Here is a 25,155-nt window from a genome sequence, read left to right as displayed (position 1 = left end):
AAACTTTCCATCCAATGCCGTGAATCTTCTGTAGGCACTTGGTTGCAAAGGCATCTAGTTAGTTTCCTGTCTTTAATGTTTTGGTGGATTTCCAGTTCTCATAACCATATGTTAACACAGAGGTTATACTTGAGTTGGAAAATCTTCATTTTATTCTGTTCTTCATAGCTGTGGTTTACATATGTTGTTGAATTTAGTTAGTGCTCATGCTCTTCCTATACTTGATGTTCCTTTTTCTGATCTTCACTGGCCATAGAAGATGGAACAATTCCTCTACCAGAGCAGAAAAATCATGAAGAATTTAGAGATAATGTTTTGTAATTGTTAATTTCAGGGCTCAACTGAAAAAAAAAAAAGCTTCTCAAATTTTTAAATGTGTTATTCTCACTATTAATGCCTTTGATTTATAAAAAAAAATGGGAGCTTTACCTGTTTTTATCTATTTCCTTTTTGGATATTTTTGACAGTTCTGTGTACATACTCTCATTTATTCATTGCAGAGGCATCTAAGTGGCTATCTGCTTAACTTTTAGCATATGAGAGTGCCATCTAATTTCAGTGAAATCTTGTACCTCTTTAGTACACAGAGGATTAAGCAATAGTAATTTCATCTTTTGTTTCTGTGATCTTCTCACGCATTAGTATGAAAGTAAAAGATGTGGTGCCCTCCCACCCCAAACACAGAAAAAATTAAGTTGTAGAACCTTTTGTCCTAGCAGAGTTATTCTAAGGTATAAACATTAGCTGTGATCACTTTCATTTTTTCCCATTGGCTAGATATTTTAAGCTTACTCCATTCCCTTTCTGAAGCATGGAGAAAAAACTCCCCATTTCACAGCTTGCTCAGGCAAACCTGTCCTTAAGTGTCACAAAACTAACCTTTCTCTGTTTTGAAGAGACTGTTTGAGCAGAATAAGAGTAAAATGGGATGACAATCATTTCATGTGGATTGCGACCAAGTAACAATGCTTTCATGACTGTGAATGCTTGCACGGCATTATAGCTTAAAACAAAACAATAACCGTCTGTAGGCCCTATGCTGACCCTGACGTGTAGGATTAACTTTTGGCTGCTGTTGTTTCATATAAATGAAAAAGAGCACTCAGCATCCCCACAGATGTAATACGCATTACTAACAAGCAAGCTGTAACAACACAAGCCAGTGCACAAGCACATCAAGGTAGTGTAGCACAAGCAAGTGGGTAGACAATGGTGCCAATTGGATCCGTGGCTTGTTAAACCAACTGATAACTGGTAGAATTAAGTCCAATGACAATTAGCATTTCCCTGCTCTCTTATTCATCTTTGATCTTTAGCATCTCCCTTTCTTCTTAGCGGAAGTCTCTCTTCCAGGTGGATTTTTGATCCTCCTCAAGTCTACCCTCCAATGATCCCTAGTATATGTCACCCACCTGTGATCTTAGAAGAAGGAAGCCACGCATGGATGTATCTTCAGACACAGTAGACGCATACCTGCATGTTAGTCCTGATATGGAAGTGTCCCAGCCTGAACATCCAAACAGACATTTATGAATTCCATGAAAAGGAAATATGCAGATGAAAGCTAGAATATCCTCCTGCAGAAAGACAAAAATAAAACCATGTTATTGCTAATTGTCTACTGAAAGTGTATAGTTATCTGCTGAGATTAAAGTATTCTGTAGGAAGATGGTAGCCTTAGCCCATGACAAAGATTTTACTGTTTCGTTATTCCTCGTTTGTCTTGGAAACTACACAAATACTAAGAGTAGCACTGAGCTATCCATTGAACCTTACACAACTCGTTTTCTGTGTACTGGAGACATGAATTGGTGTCTGTTTAGCAACTGCTACATCTTGATGCAGCTTCTTTGGACTTCAGTGGTGCAGAGATAATGTATTTAATTCTACTCAAACCAAGGGAGGGAGAAGGAATAGAAATGAAAAAGGAAGAAATGAAACTGAGTGGATGAGTAACAAGGAACAAAGTAGTGCATAAGATTTTATAGAGGAAGGAGAGAAATGGGAGAAGGGAGGAACAGATTTAAAGATAAAATACTTGAAAGAAAACAAGAAGCTAAATGCAGGTACCTGAGCAGAGATGGATGCCATATCTTCTGTAACTCCCACTGCCTTCTACAACAGCTGCTTACACTCAGAGTCTCTATTGATTTAGCTTATGTTACTGCATCATGCATGTTTAGAGAACAGAGTAAAATTAGTAAAAAGAATATAAAGAAAGGTCCCAATTCTGCCAACATCTGCATCTATCCTTACCTTTAAGGACATAGATTCTTACATTCTGGTAGTCCCACTGAGCTCAAGAGGTATAGTTCAATGTATAAAGCTATATACATGGCAAAGTATTTGCATGTTCAGAGACAAAATATGTACAACCTCTTTTAGCAATTTCTATTGTTTTGGGTCACCGTCAGCCTTGATTCTTATATGACAGTAGATGTAAAGGAAAGTATTCTCCCTTCAAAGGTGTATTTCCAGTTTATCCCTTAGTACACTGTCTTTGCTGACTGCCATATAACACTTTCTTGATGGGGAGTATAAAGCTATAAAATTAAAGGATAAAGCATGACATAAACATTAGCTTTTGCCATTGAATTACGTTTTACAACATCTATATTAGTAAAATTTAATATAACATTTAACATAATTAGGAATATTTTGCATGACCAAAAACCATTTTGATTCCTTTGTATTCAAAAAGTCAAGTCTCATGCTTGCATAAATGGTCATAATGGATTACAGGGGAAAAAATTTTTGACAGGTGCATTTTCATATAGAATTTTGGTGAGAAAACAAAGATAGTACATAAAACCCTGAGGAAGGTTTCATATTCTGCTGCTAGGGAAGGCTTACGTCTGCTTTTGCACTAGTGAGCTTGGAAACCATCTTAGTACAGATGCAGTTTCTACTGGCTAAAACATTCCTTTGCTACCTTACACCATATCCTTCAGAAATTAACATTACCAACAAAACAGACTTTTATTATTTTTATAGCTTTTGGCAGTATAGCTGCATCAGCAGTAAGGGTTTGCTGGTAAGAAGCTGTCAAACCAAAAACCTGCATCTTAGACCAGCGTACTCATATAAGCAAGAATTTCTAGTCTGCCTCTGATGCAGATAATATCTTGTAGCGGAGCCAGAGGTTCGAATTGAATTGGACCAGCTCACCCAGTTAAGCTCATTGCATCCATTAAGTTTACCTGAGAAGATTTTTAGTCAAATGCCTTTCTGAAAGTTGGAGATCCTGATCAATATTTTGTAAGAGGGAGTTTTGGCTCAAATACTGTGTTATAAAGCATTCATTCTTTTTGCTGAAGAAGGATGTTTGTTGCATCTTAGCTCATGAAGCTGTCGCCTTTGCATGGCACTGTATGCACATAATCCAAAAATGTTTCATCAGAACTGATGCATAGAATATATTATTACGGTATACCTATTGAATTGGAACATACTAAATCAAGGTGACTGCTTTTTATTGGACTGTCTGCCAGTAAACTGGCATACTCTAATGGTACTGAATGGTAATCACTGCTGCTTAGTGGGATTATATTTTACAGAAATTCTTCTTATTAGTGATGTATTTAGTTACTGCCAGATAGTTAAATGATGTTTATCCAAGTGTTAAATTGCAAGGGCTATTCATTGAATACACGATAAAGAGTAAATATTATTTTTTTTTCTTCGCAGAAGGCATCAGTGAATAGTAGTTCCAGATAATAGAACTGACAAATTTATTTTTAGATTGCATTTTTGAAATGCAATAGAGAAGCAAAGGAAAAGGCCTGGATTTTTAGAAAGTACTGTGTTTAGAGTTCATGTAATTCACAATTTCAGGTCTGAAATTTCATTCTTAGTTTATATATATATTTTATATATAGAAGTACTCTTCCAGTAAGCACTGGGCAGGCATTTGAGCTTGATTGAGAGCACTCTTAAGAGGTTGCTTAAAAGGAATATGAAACATTTCCTGCGTATATAATTCACAGCTGTCAAATCTGATTTGATTTTTAAACTAAATCAAATTTGGAAAAGAGATTTTACAGTATGGGCCTAGTATTTCTGTTATACAGATTGAAAAACTGAAGCATAAGGATTCTTAAGGCTTTACCCAGGGTACTGTAATAAGTCCAGTTAGTACAAGTAACAGAGGAGGCAGATTAAAATGTCCACACAGGCCGACTATAAAACATGAAGATGCTAGTGGACGGCATTTGTACTAAGACGTCAGACAATGAACTTGGCAGCTGAGGCACTAATATCAAACTCTTCCAGCAACTGTACTACCGAAGGGGTTACCTCCTGCAAAGGCTGAGTCAGAAGCGGGGACCAGGAGAACTAACAGCTCAGATAAATCCACAGGACTCTAAACTAGATCCAGTTCAGGAATCCAGGGGTTGCCTGCCTTTAATACTCTGCCTTTTGCTATAACACATCCATGGAAGTATTGGTGTGTGTATTTCTTTATTGAAGGCAAAGCTGGCATGTATTTTTATTAAATTACTTCACTGGTACTTGCAACAGGCTATTGAAGGGTTGGGTCTCATCCTGAAATTCACTTTTATTCTTTGGATATAGCTTTTGGAGAATTTAATCAGTGGCAATCAGACAGCTAGTTGGTTGGTGAATCTGTCTCCATCTGTCCTTCCTTCCTTGTTAGAGCCGAGATTTTAATTACAAACATCTGTGCACTGTCTCTGTTTCTTCATCAAAAATAGGAATTGAAGTTGCCCTATTGCTGCTGGCAGAAACAGAACAGAGCAAACGCCACGATGGAGACAGTCACACAGCTAAGGGACAATCCTCTCTCCCTGCCTCCTAGGTGTCTAGTTGGAAGGATAAGTGAGCAAGCAGATTGCATTTGTGGGGATTTCCCCATGTGAGGAGGAGCATGCCAAAAGGAAGTTATATTTATACATTTATTTCTATATATAAATTATTATTAGAGGATTTTTTAATGTAAAACTAACTCTTGATAATTGGAACAGTCTTTTTAGCTAAGGTATGTTAAGCATAAGCCTCCTTATCAATGGTGCATTCTTTGTTGCATGAGAGCACATAGTTTGTTTCACTGAGGTCCTTTGCAACCCACTTTTTGTGCTCTTGTAGTCAGACTAAAATCTCCGTTTTGTCATTTGGAAAATAAAGTAGGAGGCTACAGAGAGGGAGGCAGTGCTTCTTGAGGGAGGCTGTATGTGGAGAGAGCATCAATACTTGCTTTTGGGCATGTGAACCTTTTTTTACTGTGGTGGTTAGGAGGATATGCCAGTTAGAAAGATATCCCTTGCTCCCTTCGTTCTCCTCCTTTCTGCCTTCTGAAAGAGCAGATGGGAGGTTCCTTTCATGATATACGTGGCTCATCATTATTTATTCATGTGTTCATCTTTCTGATGAGAGTACATGTAGGAGGGACATTACAAAGCCAAGGTAATTTTCTGCGATAGTTTCAAGAGGTTTATAAGACATCTTTGCAGCTAGAAATACGTACGTTTTTCAAAAAAGTACATTGTAAACATGGTTGGCTTAATAAAGAAGCTGATCATTTACAATTCTGTGGTGTGCCTCATTTCTCTTGTAAAGCTCCAGAACATGGGAATTATTGCAGTACAGTAGCCTTCACTACTGTTGGGTTACATCGAATAGTGTAAATTAAACTCATTGTGCATACAGAACAGAAAACCTATAGTTTTCTTCTGCTAGCAAGGGCAAAGTAGTAGCACTTCTGACAGACAGGCCTTGCCTTTCCCTTCCCCCCGTCCTGCCTTTTCTTTCACTTGAAGGTGGACAAAATGACGCAGAGAGAAGAAAAGAGTGAAATAGAGAGGAGTGAAATTTTACAGGAAATAGAGCGGAGAGGAGAGAGAGTGTAGAATTTAATTTGAGACACTCACTGGATTTTTTTTTTCCTATAGTGATTTCTGCTACTTAATTAAGCAGTCTGATAGCCACTGTGCTTGGCTCACCAGCTCTGATCTATGGCGTTAATGAATTTCCTGCCCACACCGTTTATTATTCTGACTTCAGGCACTGCAGAAACCACGAAAAGCAAGGATATTGACATTTTAATCACCCAGCTATGACATTAATAAGATTTTGGCACTATGTGATCTGACATATGCTTTGTCTTGATATCTAGTGATATAAAGAGGCATCTAAAGCTTTAAGTTTAACCTTAGAGGGTTTTTCCCCCCCAATTATGCTGCTGTGGCACATCACTGGATTATATTGTGTGCAAAAACGCTGTTTCTAAAGCAGCATTATTACAGCCCTACAGTTTCTTTGCTTTAAGATAGGGGGCAGCGGGTGCTCTCCAGGTGAGTTGGTGCATGCAGACTGAAAATCAGGCTTTAAAAGAAAGCATTTGAAATCTGGACATCACATATACCAAAAGGATTTTGAGGTGTGGCGCACCCTAACATCAGGCTACATAGCTTGTTAGGTTTCCTTAAGAGACAAATTGAACAGATCTGAAAGGGGGTGCAGTTCTGCTAAAGGAGTTAAAATGGTAAGCTTAAGTCAGCTTTTTAGTGTGTAATTAATGTTGGCTGTAATTTGCTTTTTCTCCATTATAGAAAGCATGTGAGGAGATTATGTGGTGGAGATTTTGCCTAGATCTTTCTTGCTGTTAGAGAAACATTTGAGTTTACTTGCTCCAGCTACAATTGACAATACATTGAATTAGCAATTGAGAAGATGACAGCTGAAATAAGTTTTCAAAATAATTTAGCCTTTAATAATTTACTAGGAAGCCCAGAATGAAATGAGTGTGCAGCAGATTCACATCCTTTACAAATAATACCTCTTTTGTGTGTGCACACGCAGTGAGGAAGCCAGGCAGACCTTCTCCAGCCTCTGAAAAGGACAAACAAAGGCAAGAATTAAGGGTTGCCTACAGTAAAGCCATTAGCAATTTGTAATTCTCAGCAAAACCCAAACTATTTCTCCTAGGCCAGGCAGTGGTATGTGTACCAGCCCTTTGGCAACATTGGTGTGTGATCTTCCAAATAAGCCATAAGCTCCTTTACATTATCTCTTCTGAGAAGGTTTCTCAGTGCATTTCAAAAATTGCAGTTAACTAGATTGCAAACAGATTAATAATAATTAGCACTTATATTATGCATGGTATGTTGAAATGAATCAATCTTCGTTTTATACCTAATCTGTTTGTAATCAGATATCCTCACTGACATATTGTGAGTGAGCAGTTCTAGCCAAAGACCCAACCTGGAATTGAGTACACAAGTACAGAGCTGTAACTGCAATCCAGACTTGAAGTTCTCTCCTTTTAGTTAATTTCTGTCACCTAGAGTCGGTGGCTCCCAGACAGCGAAGTATATACATACTGTATGTGGGCCACAAAAACCATGTGAGTCACTTCTGCCAGGCTTGGCCTGGCTTCTGTTCAGGGTCACCTCGAGTGGATCGCTCCTGTGCCTGGAGACAGCAGGGGTTGTCCTGGGGCTGCCACAAGTCAAAAATCAGTTGCAGGATTGGAGGAGAGGAAGAGGAGAGAGGAAGGAGGTGATGAGTCCAGTGACATGTCAATACCAATTCACAGGTGAAGCACAGCTAAAGAGTGGTTGCAAACTGCTGCTCTAGAAGACTAGCTAGTTATGGTGCATAAAATACACTTTAACTGTTTAAGGGGAAAACAGAAAATGTTGTCTTGAAAAAACTGTCAGATTAGATTAAGGCTCCTCCTTTGCTGTTCAAAAGTGTATAATATCCCTCCCTTTATTCCCAGATTTGAAAGGTACTACATAAACCCCAAATGCATTGATTAGTACTATTGCTGCCCAGCCTGACTGTCTTGATAGCTCTTACACCAGAGTAAGGGTGCTTTTAAGAAACTGCAGAAAGTGGTGCTCAGAGGCCTGTCTTCTTAACTCTGAAATGTCCTACATCTGTTCCTCACCATTACTGACAAGCTGTAGTGATTTTTTTAAATTATTATTATTTTTTTATTTTAACTTGCACTTACCGTAAAGCTTTTATTTTAACTGATGCAAGGGGGTTTGTGCATGTTGTAGTGTTTAAAAATGCCCCTGTGAGACAGGGCTGTTGAACAACAGACTTGCATTCAGGTGGATTTGCAAAAGTCATCAATTAGAGCATCTCACAGCCATCTGTGGAGAATGCAAGTAACTTCCATAATGAATGGCTTAAGGAGTCACACTGCTTTCTAAAGTGATAGCTGCCATCTGATCATATTGTATGTCACATACTCATCTCCAATACGCCTTATCTGAAAGCATTAGCAAAATATGTTTTAGCATCTAGTACCTTATCTTTAATTGCAGTTGAATCGATGTTAATTTTCAGATTGTTATGGAGCTGTTGGCCAGCAGTGCAAGGTGGGGCCCTGTTATGGAGCAGCTGCACAATTCCTCTCTACTACAGGCAGAAAGATGAAAGATTTTTTTTTTTTTCCTGAATTGTTGATCTCTACTATAAGAAACTCAGTGTTATTTTTCCCTTTTCCTTCTACTGAGACTATAGTGGAGCTACTGTAGCTTAGCAAGCAGAGTAACACAGAGGATATTCAAGATGAGTGTAAGGGGAGTCTAGACCAGGATCTGTGTAGCTTTCCCTCTTCTTCAGTTTGACTCCTGTGCTGCATTAAGCTGTGCCCTCAGCTGTAAGGACTTCACCCATCATGCCTTGAGTGTTTCAAACAACTCATCACTTCAGAGTGCTGTTCCTTGATTTTTACATAGTACTTCAGACTGCTGCATGTGACTCCGTGACCTTTAGTCTTTTACCAGTCTCTCCAGTAGTTTCCCTGTGTATCCATGAGCGTGTCTCTATATTTACTTATATACCAGAGTCACCTTATAAAGATCAATTGATTAGGAATGGCAAAGTATTAAGTTCTATGAGCACATCATATAAAATAAATATGATCACTGAAATAGCAGTTGGCTTCCTATATGGGAAAATAATTACTTTAATAATTACCTTTGAGAAGACTTAACTTCCCTTCTGCTTTTCTTTCTTTTCTTCCCCAAAGCAAGGTGATGCACAAGTCATTTTTGTGTGATGTGTTTTTCAGGTACGGAGACAAGTGAAAAAATCCAGAAAAGTGGAGTTCTTCAGGTGTTCGCAAGTCTGTTGACGCCACAATCTTCCTGCACAGCAAAAGTAGCTAACATCATAGCAGAAGTAGCCAGAAATGGTGAGGTTTTCTACAAGAACTTTTCTGCTGGAACATCTTCAATTTTTCACCTCACTTGTCAGTATGTTTTACTTCATTTATGTTTTCATTTTGTAGATTAGACACCTTTCATATCCCTCCCTTTCACTCTTTTCGTTTTGTCAGATTTTGTTTCTCCACTTTTTAACACAATCAAACCAGCATTTGGCTGCTGGAATTTTTTTAGTCCTTACTTTCATGCTGTTTAGTTTTTAAGACAATCAGAAATAGGGCAAAAATAGCACGCCACTGGCTTTATGAAATGCATACAGGAGAAAAAAGCATGTGTATCATTTGTGCATCCAGTTACACGTAGAGCACATTGTTGCAACAGTAGTGTGTATACAGGTGGTTAAGGGATAGTAGATCATTTCTTTGGTCTGAGATTTGTGATAACATTATTACCATTATGAGGCCTTTGATACCGCACCAAAACCAATTACTCCTACCTAAAGAGCATTAAATGTGTTAGAGTAAGAGCCCAAGATCTCAAATGAAAATCAGGTGTCCATTTTGGTATGTATTATATACATACAGTCATATAATGTAGCAGATAATCTGAAACTTTTTTTTTTTTCTTTAGAATTATCTTAAAGTTCACCCAATACCCTGCATACCTTGAGCTCAAAAAAATGGCCTTATATCCACAGGCAGGCACTACTGGCAGACCCTGCGACAAGGGTAGAGGAGGTTTGTGGCTGACTTTTCTCACTCCTTGACTTGCTGCTGTCCCACCCAAAGAGCCACAGATTGCATTTTGCACTTTCCTTCCCTAGAGAAAAGGCAGAGAAAAGTAGGATGCCTCTTAACTGCCGTCTGCATGCAGGCCTGGCAGCTGTGTCTCTCCCTCTGTAAACTCTCATGCTGATGCCTCTTCAGAGAAGGGGCTACTGACCACTGACCATTTCCACATTCACTTTCCACCTGTTCTTTGGAATCACAATACTGCAGTTTCTTACTGGTAGCCCCTGTGTGACCTCCTCCAACCGATTCACTGATTTTTGAGGCAATGCTATATATGAATATTCAGAAACATTAACAAGAAAAGAAGATATATATGGCTAGTTTTTTAAGTTGTAGAATTATTTAGATAAATAATCAGTAAAAACCGTAAACACAGAAATTTAGGCTTAGAAATGTTTCAGAATTCATGCAACCGTATCACATGCTTTTTCTGTACTTAATAAATAAATAATAAGTATATTTACAATATTGCAGTCAACTGTGTATCCTTACAGTTAGTCCTTTTAGCTCCTGCCTCAGAAGAGGGAAAGTTAAGAATAAAAACCAATGTTCATAATAGCTTAACTGATTACTACGCGTTGTTTCCTGCAAGATTGTCTTGCAGAGCATTTTAGCCAGTATCCTTGAAATCTGAGTAGTTTCTAATGTATTCTTTTCCCTGCCAGCTTTTAAATTGCTGTTATGAGTGCACTCTTCAGAAGAGCTGGCATTTTACCTGGTTCATCGTACAAAATAGCTTTTGTCTTTTTCTTAGAGTTATTAGCAGGTGTGACTGGGACCTCTGGCAGCCAAGGTTAAAGTGAAGGTATTCAGAGATTGTTTAAGGTGCCCAGTGCTTTCAAGACTGAGATGAGCTAGGTCTTTCTCTTTGGATTCTAACTCTGTTGAAATAGTTGCTTAAGCAGGATAGCAGGGAACATCTCTTTTGAATTCTGTTGTTTTCTGGGTCCTCCTACATATGAATACAAGTGTTTCATGCTTATATTGCACTGTTTTTCAACAAGCTTCAGGGCACTTTGAGAAATTTGTGTTATCAACATCCTAAAGATAGTAGGCATTAAAACCCGAGTAACTGATTTCCCTGTGGTCATGGCATACAGAGCTGGGAGTAGTGCTTCTGACACTGAATCGGGGCTTTACTGATAAAAGAGCATCTTTTTCTTCCCTACGTCTTGTTTTCCTTTCCCATTCCCCTCAGCTGGTCCTACACACACACATCTGGTCACATCAAATCCCTCTACTTGCCTTGTTTTGTTAAGTTTCATCTCCTCCTTTTCACCTCTTTGCTCTTGCTCTGTTTCACCTCTACAGCTCACATGACTCTTCCTCCTCACAACATGACCTGGTGTTAGTCTCTCCCCTTTTAAATATCCAGACACACAAAACTCCCTTTAGTCACTCTTGTCGCTTCAGCTACAGCCATTTCCTTTTCAACTGTGAGCATACTGAAGGCTCAGATATGCTTGCTATGTGGAGTTTCTCTCCCCACTGTGGACCTTTTAAGGTCTTCTGAGGTCTTTAGTCTCCTCTTCTTTGCCAGGTGTAGGAATGAGAACATAATCTTCACAATCTGTAATTCTACAAGACAATTACATTTCTTTTTCAAAATCTTGCCCTCTTCTGGTTTATGTTACTCTGTCCTCAGTGATTCTCCTTGTAATTTCTTAAGTGATTCTTCACCGTTTGCTTCAAAGGACCTGCTACATTTCCCTGCCAGTTAGTGGAAACCTTCTAAATTACTCTGTTCTTGATTACCTTCTCTTTCTTCTCTTACTTCTACGTAGTATCACCTGCAGTTACCAAATTTTTGTTGCTCACGGATCTATTTTGCTATATATGGCACCATTTATTTTACCATTTCTTCTTGCCCTTACATGACCTTGATATATACAAGTTCGCTCAGCATATTGCCTAATTATTTTGTTGCTGAATGGGACACTGACAGCTCCTGCTCACTCCAAGTGGAGGGAGGGTGGAGGAGGGGTTTCTTACTCCTTTTCAGCACATGAGCAAGAACAGACTGACACCTCTCAGTCTTTTAGGAGAGAACAAGTTCCATTTCCTGTCACAGACTAAGAGAAAAAAAAAATTTAAATCTGACTTTAATGATGTAGAGACTATGGTAAATTAGTGGGTGTAAAAGAAAGTGATGCAGGGAGAAGCTGAGGAACAGGGAAGATTTTTTTTTTTGTAGGCAAGAGAGGAAGACACTGAGAGGACAGAGGGAAGAACATAATACATTTAGTAAATAAACATTGAGAAGAAGATGAAAGTGGGTGATAAATAAGAAGTTACAAGGACATGCAAGACTAATTTTAAAGAAAGATGTATCTGGTGTTTATTCTGTTTCTTACAATGGATACCATCACCATTTGTCACAGTATAGCATCTGTCTACAGATTTAAAATGTTACAGTGTCTTAGGAAGGTGGGTCAATTGCACTGACTACTATCTTCTGTTGGACCTGTGCAAGTGTATAGATACTGCTGATTCTGTTGATCTATGTATCAAAGTTTATCATCACGTGAGGATTGCTTACCTGTGTGACAATTATCTCTTCACTAAAATAACACTACAAGATTAACTACAAAAGATACAAGATTTTGTGGCTACAGAAACATCAAAGAACATTGTAACAGGTGCAAAAAAAAGGGAGTATTTAAGATGTATTTGTACTTCAAGCACTGTATGAAATATTTGAGTTATTGGTGTGAGGGGTTCTGTTGATCCAGAATCGGAACCCCCTTTTTTTATGGGGATTGTACACCATGGTTCATTCTGTCTCATAAATGACTAAGTAACACAAAGGTTAACTGATTTTGGAACATCCGCCATAGTCTAGGAAGAGATACAATTAGTAATTCACAACAAATCAAAAACGTATTGACCTTGTGCCTATTACAGTGCTACATTTCTGAAGGGTGCTCTGCGGTAAACTATTAAAGTAGCACTACTGGTGTATCAGGTGGTTGCTTCTATAAACTTCCCTTGTAACATGCGCAGCATAGTGCCTGCCTAACTGTAGCTCCTTCTGGAGACTAGTCCTTTATCTCTCTTGACACCAGGATAATTCTCTTATCTATGACGTGCACGGCTGTGAAATAATACTTTGGTTCTGTGTGACTGGGGGGCATAGCAGGAAGGAAGGACAGAAAGGCAGGGAGCTTCCCAGTGGATGGGTCCTCTAGCTTTCCTCCCATGGCAGGCATCAGTTAGACTGTGGAAAGGTACAGGCCTTTGGGCTTACAGAATCTGTCTTGTATTTCCCATTCTTTCTTTTACTTTTCCTTTCCTTACCTTCCACAAAAAGAGCCTGTTATTTAGCTTTAATTCGTGTTTAAATTTTTTTAAAACAAAAAGCTTTTCAGGAGTTCTAATTAAGGGAATTGAGAGTAAAAAGTGTTACTCATTTTGGAGTATGAATGCTAGTTTTAAGTCATCTTCTGTGTTATTTAGTAATTTTAATTTAATTTATGTTGAATTTATTGGGGTGGAGAAGAAGGTTGTTCTTTTCAGAACTTCTTTATGATGCTGAAAACGTGCTCTGGATGAGCTATGTTAAATTAGTTTCCATGGAAGTCAGTTAAATACTTTTAATTTCTTCTAAATGGGTGAATAATGGAAAGAAAATAAGCCCAAATCCCAATTTGGGCTTATTCTCTAGAAACTTGCATGAGAACTTACATTGTTTGTCTATGCATATGTTTATTCTCACAAAAGGTCTGTTTGCAATACCAATGTAACTAGAAAGGATGGAACTGCAAATAGCCAGCTTGCTTTAACAGGCTTTACATTATTTGCAGAATTTATGCGGAACCCATGTGTGGATGCTGGGTTGATCCCTCCTTTGGTGCAGCTGTTAAACTGCAAAGACCAGGAAGTATTGCTTCAAACAGGACGTGCCCTGGGCAATATATGCTACGATAGCCGTGAGTGTTGAAATAGGCTATATTTTGTAGATGCTCTTGTAGGAGGGAGGGGAATGTTTTGGTGCTCTGTACATTGTGTATTGGGGGGTCATTTTCCTCTTTTCTTGATTTTTATTTACCACACGACTCTTCTGATTGTATGGGACAATTGAATGTCACGCTTGAATTATGCTTTTGTGACAGAAAGATTAAAAAAAAAGTTTCAATATTGTGATACAACTGGATATAAGAATAGAAGAGATTTGTGATCCTGGGTTTGTTTTTTTTTTTAAACACAATGAGCTAGGTTTTCAAAGAGCAGGTGCTACATACACAAACAGAATGTCCCAGAAGGGAACAGAGTGAGAAGGGAATATTTATATTCTACCAGTCTCAAAGCTGTGCAGAGCTACATATATGGCTGAAATGATGCCTGAGCTGTGTTGCTGATTCCCAGAATTCTTACGTGGCCAATAAATTGCTCCAAGGTTACATATAGGTATTTTTGGTAGTCAGTGTTATGGCAGGGATGGGGAGGTTGTGGAGGTTTTTTAGCTTTTTGTGGGCACAGTAAATTTTGCACTGCCAAGAAATTGAGTTTTGAAATGCTATTGGGACTCCATGTGCTGATTACATGCATGGATATGTCATTTGCAAAACCAAAACAGTGGTTGCAGTGTTTTGAAAATGCAGCCTCATTATCCCTTACTTTAAATATTTTGATAAAAGCCAGTGCACGATAAATATGGTGCAGAAGCAGAGACACCAAGAACATCTTTCTATGCACATGAGGGAATTAGAAGCCTATGGATGTCTGCAGGTGGGAAGTGAGATGAAATTATAAAAGTGTTTTGTTATCTTGAGATTTAGTGCCTTATTTCATATGGCAAATTTTCTTTGTACTAGGTGCTGTGTTTTCTAAAAGTTTTGCTGTTCTGAATACTGTCTGTTGAAAAAACTGAATTACTAGTAGCCTTCCTCCTTGATACTTTATTTCATTCTTGTTTGGAAATTTACATTTTATATTGTTTTAAATTACTTTGCCTTTGACCTCAGGGAAGTTAATCAGATTTTCCATGCTGGCATTTCCATTTACAGACAACTACTGCTTGAGGATGTTAATGTATAATTTTTTCATTTAGGATTTTCTTTAAGGTGACAAATCAACTGAACAGCTGCTTCCCCCATGGAAACTTCAAGTAGAAGCTGTTGAGCTTTCTGTAACATAATTTATTTACTATGTTTTATTTCAGGGTCATATATGATATAAAGCTCCCTCCTAGATGGCACTGCTTTATTTCATATAAGTAAAATCTACGTACCTATTCATGTCATTGTTCATCCCACATTTTTCATGAAATACAATAAGGACACACAAAAATGGTTTTGTAGTATTAGGTGTTGTGGACTTCTGCTGGCTTTTACAGTGCAGGATTTATCCAGTACAGAAAAGCAGTGTTACACGCTTTGTGTTGCCCTTCTGTGGAGCAAAGCTGGCACTGATAAATTCTACAGTAGGCAGTGATGTGTTCTGTATGCCATATGTTGCTGTGCTCCTGTGGGAGGACAGTCACTACCTTGGCCTTCGTATTTGAATAAGATTAATGAATAAAGTGTAATAAAATGTCACCAAAATCTAGATTAGCATCTTGAATTTGAGTGGAAGAAGCTATTTACAGTGCTTGTTTATCACATCCACCCTATCTGACTTTATTTTGTGTGTTATCTTAATGTGTAATGATTATGTAGTTATGTACCCTATCCTGAATTCTTATTGAGGACAAATACTTTCAATATCCTTATTACTATAATATTTTCATTTATTACTATTATTTTTCCCTAACAAAGAGCTTTTAAGTATAACAAAGACAAGGTGTGGAGGCTAATAGTTCTAATAAAAAAATGTTATGTATTGATATCATCTTTTTAATTGAGACAAAAGCAGCTGTTACCGTTCTGATAACTGGGACTCGTATAGGAACCTGAAATACGTCTGTAACTACATTTTACCATATACATGAGAGTTTTTTCACTTCTACTGCCTACGTAATTATAACACTAATGAGGAAGGTCTTTAAGTCCTAAATCAATTTTAGGCTGAAACTATGAAATCAAACTCATATTCAATGGCTTATAGCAACTTTTCTATTTATTGAAAGCCCCAATTATCCTGTATTTCATCCCAGCGAGCATGCATCACTTTGTTCAGTGACAGTTTGTGTGAAAAGGAGTTAATCACGTCTCTATTTTTGAGATAAATTTGCATGGCACAGGATGAAAGTTGTGGGACAAATGGCTTTTCTTACAGGGAAGGCCCTGTAAAAGTGGCCTTGCAGAGGAGAATTGTTGTCTGAAATTTTTTCTTGATTAAATGAAAATCGCAGTGGTTTCTCAGAGTTCACAGATCCCAGAGCTGCTGCATGAAGGCAAGACCATTTCCTCCTAAGTTCAGGAGGGGCTACTCCTGGAACACGGCTGCTGTGGAAAGGTAATTCATGGCTAAGTCCCAATGCTGGAAAAGGTTTAGTATCTTCCACAAGGTAAAAGGGGAATTACACACTTGCTGGCCAGAGACCTTACTGAATAGATTCATCTCTCAGAAAACATTAAATGAAAACCTGTTAACTTACTGACAGATTTTCTTCTCTATTAAGTTTGAGGTACACGTGCACAGTGTTACTGTCTGGGTGCTTGTCATTGTTAGCCCCTTAAAATAACAGTGAGTTGCCTGTTTGAGCATGGAAGAAAATACAAAGAATCAAATACATTTCATAAAGAGCTAAAGAGGAAAAAAAGGTCAAATTTATCCTAAGCAGCCTTGAGAGTATCCTTTTAAAAGTATGTTGTGAAGAGATCTGCTTTATATAAGTCTCTGAACATCAAGAATACAGGCAAATATAATTGCAAAGCAGAGTAGAAGCAATGAATTTAACTAATCACAGTATGCAGACTGTTCAGTGCTGTCCTACAATTTCAGAACAGATACATTACTGCATGTTCCTGTACAGCCTGTAATTGTTCTACATGCTTTATCTAGTAAATGCCACACACACACCTCGGCCCCCAAATTTTCGTCAAAGCAGAAAGTGCAAAGCAAAGAAATGGAGATGTGATCTCTCCTCCTCTCTCTCCTGCTTTCTCCCCCACTCTGTCTACAGCCTGTACCAAGTACAGCTGCTTGTACTTCCGTATCCCCAGACAACAGATACCTCAGCCTCTCTCAGGGACAGAATTTACTCTGAACTATATTACTAGATGCATAGCTCCTTGCCCACTCATTCCTTTTAACCACCAGTTATGGTTTTTTTTGCTTACAATCAAAGCTAAATTCTTAGGCATTGTCCAGTCAGAGCACAAGACCTGTCCTTCTAGCTGCTTCACCATTCTTTATCCATTAATCAAACTAAAGTTACTTTTCTACTGTCTTTCTTTCCAGCACCGCCCTGCCATTTTCCCCAGTGCTTTTTCTTTAGTAAGTTTGTTCATTTAGGGCTGGTACAGACGTACGGATGTCACAGACCACTAGGGCATACCTGCAAAGCTCTTCTGAGTTCCCCCTGCACCTTACTTCCACATGCAACATGAAGATCTCCTCTCCATTGTTCGGGAAAGGTTATGTTTAATGTAACATGGTTCTTGCTACAAAAAGCAATGTCTTAAGTCAGAGCAGAATGGTTAATTCTGATGTAGATGAAGCCTAAAAATTATTTTCTACCATCAGCTTTGGCAGTTGGGATACTAAGTTAAAGATCAACATTATCCAAATTGCAGCTTGTGATCAGTTCATAAACAACCTGGTGGCTAGTACACGCCTCAGCTCTCTCTGATGGCTTCTTTCTTGATAGACTGGGAAGACTCTCATGACTTGAATCAGATGTCGCAGATTGAGTGCTATGGGGGACAGGGAGACTGAGACCAAAGTTTTCAAGTTAGGCCTGCCTTCTTGCAAGACCCACATGAGAATGCGGGAGATATACAAAACCTGTCTGTAGCCAGGTCTCTGTCCTGCTCTGACACCCCACACACCAATGCAGTTGATGATTGATCAGGCCATCCAGATACTTTTTAGTCAAGAATTTTAATGGACGATGATGCTATATTAAAAAAGTAGTATTTTCTTAGCAGATAGTAGCCTCACAAGATTTTTTTTTATCATTAAGTTTGTGATGCACATGCTATGTTACTCCCAGTGATCTTTCCACAGGTGGTTTGTTAAACACTTCAGTTTTGAACTGATTGACGAACTATTTATCTGCTTTTTTATATAGCATTGAGCACACTATAGAAGCTACCGTAATTATACCATAGAAGTGATAATTATGAGAGGAAGTGAAAGGCTAGGATATTTAGAGCCTGATTCAGTAGCCATACAGACTAGAGAGAGTCATTATGATTGACTTCAGTGGAGATTAGATTAGACTCTTACCTGTTAGAAAATAATTCCTTCTTGCCATTTAGAGCATCCACATATTCTGAAAGCTGTCAAAGGGAAATAAGCTCTCCATATATCTTGTAAGGGAAATGAAAAATTCCCCATTCTGCTCTTCCATGGTATTCATATTAATAGTCGTGCTTAGAGACCTCCTTGGGGAATCTCAAAGCTATTGCTCTTCGGACCCATCCACAGCCTTGTTTCTTCATGAAACCACCAGCCTGGGTACATGTTCTCACCAACTTCATGATATAAACAGCTATAGAATTGGAAGGAAAATAAATACCAACTTATTCTATAAAGTCTTTACTCTGACAGCTGCTTATCTACCTTTTTCTGCAGGAAATTTACTGAATCCTTTTCTCATTTCCCAAGCTGTACATTTCTTTTTAATCTACCCAGTCTTACTTGTATTGATGACAGGACTCCTCACTGAATTTCAGCAATGTGGTCTTTCACATAGACCCAGCTCTCACTTGATCCCAGCCTTAACACCAGACCATGAATATTATACCACTTATTGTTAAAAAGATCTTCCTATAATCGATTTAATATTAGTGCTATAAATTTTGTATACTCAGCTGCCCATACTATAAGGATGTACAAACCTCTTGCAGAGAGATCTGCTAAGAAAGGCTAAGTACAAAAATAAGAAACTACTTAGTTGTACAGTTACATACACCTCCTCTCAGGAGATGAGGTTAATTTCAGGATCCAATGCAGAAAACCAGACGCTTAAGAATTAAACATACTGGAAAGAAGTCAGATTCAGTACTCTTCAGAAATGGCATAACCTTTTTCAGTACCATATGGAAAACCAGCAGAATCCTAGAACACAGCTGGTGTCGATAACGGCACGCTACTGGCTAATCACTTTTATGAAGGTCAACCCGATTCATACATCCAGGCGGCATCTTACCAGAGTCTTCCACTTTTCATTGTACCAGATCCTACCAAATGCAAATGCCACCTGCTGTTTCCCAAGCAGTATCATGAAATTGAGACCAGAGGCTTTAACTTGTTGCTTGAAAACTGATAGTTTAGAACAACTTGCAGAGAATTAAAACTCTAGTTTTTAATTGTATAATAATAGTGTTTTAACTTTAGATCTGTCCTCTCCAAGGCATGTCACTGTCTTAGAAAACTATAGCATTTTTAAGTTAGAAGTCTTTGATAATGCAGTATTTTTTCCAAGCCCCTGCAGCACAAGTGTTGCATCAGCTGGAAACTAAGCATACCATATGTATGCCAACACATACTTTCACAGTAATATTTAGTACTTATCAGCAATTAATCATGAATGTTCTTAGGAAGCTGTTAAACAATATTATTCTGATTTACTTATTTTATAGCTGGCCTAAATGAAATCAAAATGATGAATAAATCTTCCTAGAGCATCCAAAAGAACCATTAGAAAGGGGATATGAAAAACATGAATTCTTATTATCAGGCTATTACTCTTTTAAAAATTTACATTCTTAATATTAACTCTACTGAAACAAGTGGCAAAATTCTCATGACTTAAGCCAAAACTTACCAGAAGATCACATGGGGAGTGGGGGGAAAGAATAAAAAAAGAACCAAAACCAAATTGCCATAGATGTGCAACTTTTACCTTCTTAAAGATGAAGGTACGAGGCCTGATTTTCTGTTTGTTTTAAAGAGTTATAGGTATGACTGTTAGGTCCTGCTTATTTTCTGTAGTGCGAATATTTTTCCTCTTCCTGTTTTTTCCAGGAAGATTATTTGAATAAGCAGAATAAGTAGATCAGAATTCTGTCAGTACAGGTATAAAGAAAATAAACAAAGCAGAATTTTTTTCTGATTCCTTACTTTCTCACCCTCCAGCATTTCATTCACAGTCTGTAAAGTTTGTGTATTGCTCATATTCCAACAGGCTCAGAGACACCTGCTTAATTTACAGTCAAAATGGAAGCCACAGGCAACAAGGAAATTATCAAGGTCTTAAAGAAGGTCATGAGCAGACTTGGAAGGAAATCCTGCTTTATTCAGTAGATCTTGCTGCCACTCTAAAAGCAAGTTAAGGATTCAAACTTTGGTTAAGGACTGAGCTATTTCTTAATACTTCAAAGCTAAAGAAGTAGGAGAGGCAAAAACTTGGAATTCCTCTAATTTTTATGAAAACGAAAAAAATTCCTTATCAGGAAGAAAAGTTTTTAGAATTTCAGTAACAATACGTGAACAACACAAGATATGTAAATCATTCTTCTCCTTTCAATTCAACCTCCCTTTTCATGTCTTTTTTCACTTTGCCTTTTAAGATATTTGAAATTGTTCATATTTATAGATAAGTGCACAGTCACATCTTGTTGCTTTCAAGACCCTCAGAAAACAAAGCTTGTTAGTTGAGTGTCTAGACATGGCCGAATTGTCTAGGTCTTTATTTAGAAAAGTTGGCATTATGTGACTAGAAATATCAACTGTCACTAAATCGGCAATGGTAGAAAACAGCAACTGAATTACCACGGAAAACGGAAGAATCTGTTAGCATCTTGGTAAGCATTGCTTACATATAATTGGGAAGTAACTGTTTATTTATTTTTTTTTACAGCTTGCAGCCATTGTTCTTCTTTTACCTTCGTGTTTTAATACAGGCTAATTATATAATCATACCTTCTTAAATTATAACATAGAATATATTTTATTGTATTCTCAGATCCACTTCTGCAGATTTTTGCAACACTGTGCACCATGCATATATTGCACAGGTCAAACTTTTCAGTTGTTTATGTGATAGCTGCACAGGCATCTGGCTTTATACAGCGTTTTGTACAGTGCGGTAACAGCATAGTGTTAACACACAACATGCAAACCAGCTAAATTCAGTTATATTTGCTGCATTCAGATCTAAGGAATACTGTGCAACTCTCAGAAACAGAAATTGCGCATTATTGGCAAAGAACTATATTAGTAAAATCTAACCCTTAATGCAGTGAAGCTCTTGAAGGTCTCAGCCAGGGGACCAGGACTCTTGTTTAGTTAGAGGGTTTTTATAATACTGTTTGTACACTAATATAATCAAGAGACGGTGCCCACCAGAGAAAGTTGCATCCTATTTGAGAAAAGATGGTGAGGAAAGAGGTAAAACTACAGATAATAGCAAGATGTTAACATTAGCAATAACAAATCTGTGTTCCTGTCACATGAGGTGTCAGTGTGTATGAACAAAGTTGGTCTTTAAGCCTCCTTGATCCTGAGACTGCTGTGTGTCTGGTTAGTTGCCCAGCCAGCAGAATGGCCTGAGGAGTCAGGATGAGTGCCTTGAATAGCCTATCTGCAACAGCATTCACATTTCCCTGAAAAAGGGAGTCACTTACCTGAGACAGTGTCCAGTTCGTCACCTACATCTTGACACCACCTGGCCTCCTGAGCACAGGCTGTTCTGCAGTCATATTGTGTTGCTAGTTGCCCTCTGACCAGATCAGTGAGTTGTCTTCTGCTAAGGAAAAAAAAAAGATTTCCTAAAACAAAACACTTTGCTGGGCTTTCTCAGGCTGTTTCCTACAACCTTTCAGATACAGGAATCTCTACAGGTCAGCTCCTTTGTGCAGGCTGTTCACTAATGGGCGACAGCCTGCACGCTGCTGCTTGGAGTTGCTGTAGAAGGCCAGGACCTCTCGCTCCTCTGAGACTTCATGATTTGGGGCAAGGATAGCACTGACCCCAAACCGAAGACCCACCCCAGCTTTTCCTAGATCCCAGAGCCGCTTGTTACTTTCTCACTTACTCTGAATAGTTTTCTTTCTTCCCAGGGCCTAGTAGGATCTTCAAACGCACTTTATGGCGGTTTTATTTGTTTGTTTCCTTTTTTTGCTTCTTGGGCTTTTCCCAACCTGCTCCAGATCCCCATGGGTTATACACTTGCTGAAACTGATCCTCTGGCTGCTTTGGTGGAGCCCTACAGCTCCTTCGAGCCCCTTCAGCTAGCAGTACCACTCTCACACAATACCAGGCTGAGCCTCTTGCCAAGCTCCTTTCAGCAGCACCCAGTAGGACACCCCTGTCCCGCACTGGACTGTGACCGTGCTGTGCTCGGTTCACACCCTTGTTCTTGGAGAGTTTGAAGCTGAGAGACAACATGGCACTCAAGGCCTGGGAGTAAAAAGTCTAAATTAGTTGCTGTGTGTAAGTTTATTCTGTTAATAGTGTGAGATGCTATAAATGGCTGCTTAGCAGTGTAGAAAAACTGCCTGATGGTTTACTCTATAATTGTATTCCATGATTTATTTCATGCTGTATGAAATAATAAGCATAGGCTGGCTTCAGCTCTGACTTAATGCTCTCATAAACCTAGGATAAATTGTTTGGCTGCAATGGAATTACTAAGGAGTTACACAGAATTATAAAAGTCAAGGGAAGAATCTGCTGTAAGTATATTGCACATGAAAAGTAAGGCAGAGGGAAGTGCTACATTCAACTTTGAGGGCCTTTACCTGACTTTTATATATCTAGTAGAACTTTTTCATACTGGTTGGCTTCTTTATTTTCAAATGGAATTCAGTAGTGGAAATTACTACACTTTAAAACTAAAATCTCCTTGGAGTCCAGAACAAATCACCTACCAATACTGAGACTGGTAGTATTTTATGTCTTACGTTGCTGATAAAAACATTTTTGCTGTTATATTGAAATCTGAGGTCCACTAGTAGAATTTGACTAGAAGTGAAGTATTAAAAAGTCTTGAACCATAAACTCATTGCCGTTCTTTTGTCTGAAATCAGGAACACATGATTTTTCTCATATATATCTGACATGAGAAACAGGAAAAATAAGCAAATTTTATTGAAATTAAATTGTGGAGTTGAATCTGGCTTGCGTGTGACTGCTGCCTCAGCATAACATTAGGGAGATTGCAATACTGGCACATTGGCCACTCCCTTCAAACCTAATTCCGAATGCCTGACTCTGTAGACAAAAGAAATCCCACGATACTCATGAGATTAGGGCTTGTTGGCATTGATATCCTATGGTCCAAACTATTATGAGTAGTCTACCAAAAGTACCCCTAGACCTGCATTTGGATACAACATTTTAAAATTATATTTGTTAGAATAAACCAGTTGCATAAGAGGGGCACTACGCTGCTGCATCAGTTGCAATTGCCAGCAAATATACTGGCAACAGTTTTAACCACAAAGATCAATGCTATGTATTTTCAGTCCTTGAAGGCAATATGTGAAGAAACAGCGTTCTGTTAGCGTTTCTGGTTTACTGTTTACATATTTACTATTTTAGCAATAATTTCTAAAAGAATAGTTTATGAGACAATACCCTCAAATGCAGCTGGAGTGAGGGCTAAGGATAGTTGCCAGCAATTTAAGATGAGCTGATTACAATACTGTTCTCTCTAGCTCTGAAACAAGCATGACTAATTCAAGATTATTTTTTCTCCATAAAGCAAAAGTTTAAAAGCTATATTGATTGATTTTAACCAATAAGCAAAAAAACCAAAACTGTACTTCTGATAATCAGTGCTATAATTCTTGAAGGAAATAAATCAAGGAAAAGGAAATTTCCTTTAGATAGACAGAGCAATCCCAAAAATGTATCTTTCAAACTTTTGAAAAATGAATCTCAAAATGCAGGATTGCTGTGTCCTGTCAGTTGTAGACAAGTGCGCAGAAGACATGGAAAAAACAGCAAACAGTAACAGAGCAATATAATTACGGGAAGTTTACTTTCCTTGAAAAGATAAAATTATTGCAGTGCTGCTCTGTATTCTGTAACAGGGTTGTAGTCTGTAGTCTTGCAGTCAAATAATTGATAGGGTCCAGAATCCAGGGATTTAAAAGCAGATTGAAGATAAAAAGTAGGGTCAAGTATTAAAACTGAATGACAGCCTTGCATTAAGTTTTATCTTTACAGTGTTCAAACAAGAAAAAAAAATGGTTAACTCCCAGTTTGTATAAGAGGTAATGTTTTTCCTAATGTCTGCATAGATAACAGTTTATGTGCTAAGGACTTGCCACTGGCTGTTTTTTGAATATTTTCTCTTTCTTAATAATAAGAGAGAAAACATGTAAGCAGGACCTTTCTTCCTGTGGAGTTCTACTCCTGCTGTTTTTTCCCTACGCATGGTCATAATTTTCTTTATGTCATATCATAATTTCCTCCGCAGCAGCCAGTTTGATATCACAGAATATTATAACTTCAGGTGAAAGAATAAGCAGCAGAAGCAGATGAATACCTCAGTATAAAACCCATGCAAAGAGGACTTAATTAAAAAAACAGAGGAAAAACAAAACAAAAGAGAAAGAGCTCTTCTCTTCCCCCTCCTCACCTTGGGCTACTGTAAATTAGTTAATCTTTTTATTAAAAAAAAAAAATTAAAAAAAAGTTATCTGTAAAGCACTAGTCTAACACAAGCAATATTTTGGTAAAAAGAATGCAGGATTGTAGCCAAATGCAATAAAGATGAAGCACTTAAAGTAAAATGGCAGTATGTCATTTAAACTATTTGATCATTACACCCAATTGCATAGTAAAAGAGTTTTAAAATACGATATTTTTTCTATGTCACCAAAACCTTTGCTTTGGCAGCTTGGTTTATGCAAATCTGGGACCTTGATCATATAAATCATCCTTTCCCTCCTGACTGGCACCATTTATACAAGTGCAACTATTGACACCAATAAACTTCTATAGAACATGAATTGGAGAAAGGAGAATTCAGGTTTCCTGAACATTTCAAAGCACAAATCTTAAATTTGAAGCCTGAAAGATGCTGTCTTTTTAAGACATGCTGTCAAGTAGCTTTCTGGCTGATTATCTGAGAAATGGGTATATTTTTGAAGTCTACGTATATAATAAACATTATAACAACATTGTAACTTGTGATTTCTGGTGCTTTTTAAAGGTTA

At 38.0% G+C, this 25,155-nt stretch overlaps 1 protein-coding gene across 1 annotated transcript in view; it reads left to right on the top strand.

Moving 5' to 3' along the window:
- Positions 1-25,155, top strand: part of RAP1GDS1 (Rap1 GTPase-GDP dissociation stimulator 1) — an 82,957-nt gene that overhangs the window by 26,654 nt on the left and 31,148 nt on the right. The window contains exons 3-4 of the mRNA XM_086464799.1: positions 9,050-9,172; positions 13,738-13,863. Of these exons, the coding sequence (XP_086320925.1) occupies positions 9,050-9,172; positions 13,738-13,863 (249 nt within the window). The remainder of the gene's footprint in view (positions 1-9,049; positions 9,173-13,737; positions 13,864-25,155) is intronic.

Source organism: Leptosomus discolor, chromosome 4 (assembly GCF_034619465.1).
Source record: "Leptosomus discolor isolate bLepDis1 chromosome 4, bLepDis1.hap2, whole genome shotgun sequence".
Taxonomy (NCBI): Eukaryota; Metazoa; Chordata; class Aves; order Leptosomiformes; family Leptosomidae; genus Leptosomus; species Leptosomus discolor.
Note: the sequence above shows the minus strand (reverse complement) of the source record. Positions and strands in the feature narration are given on the sequence as shown.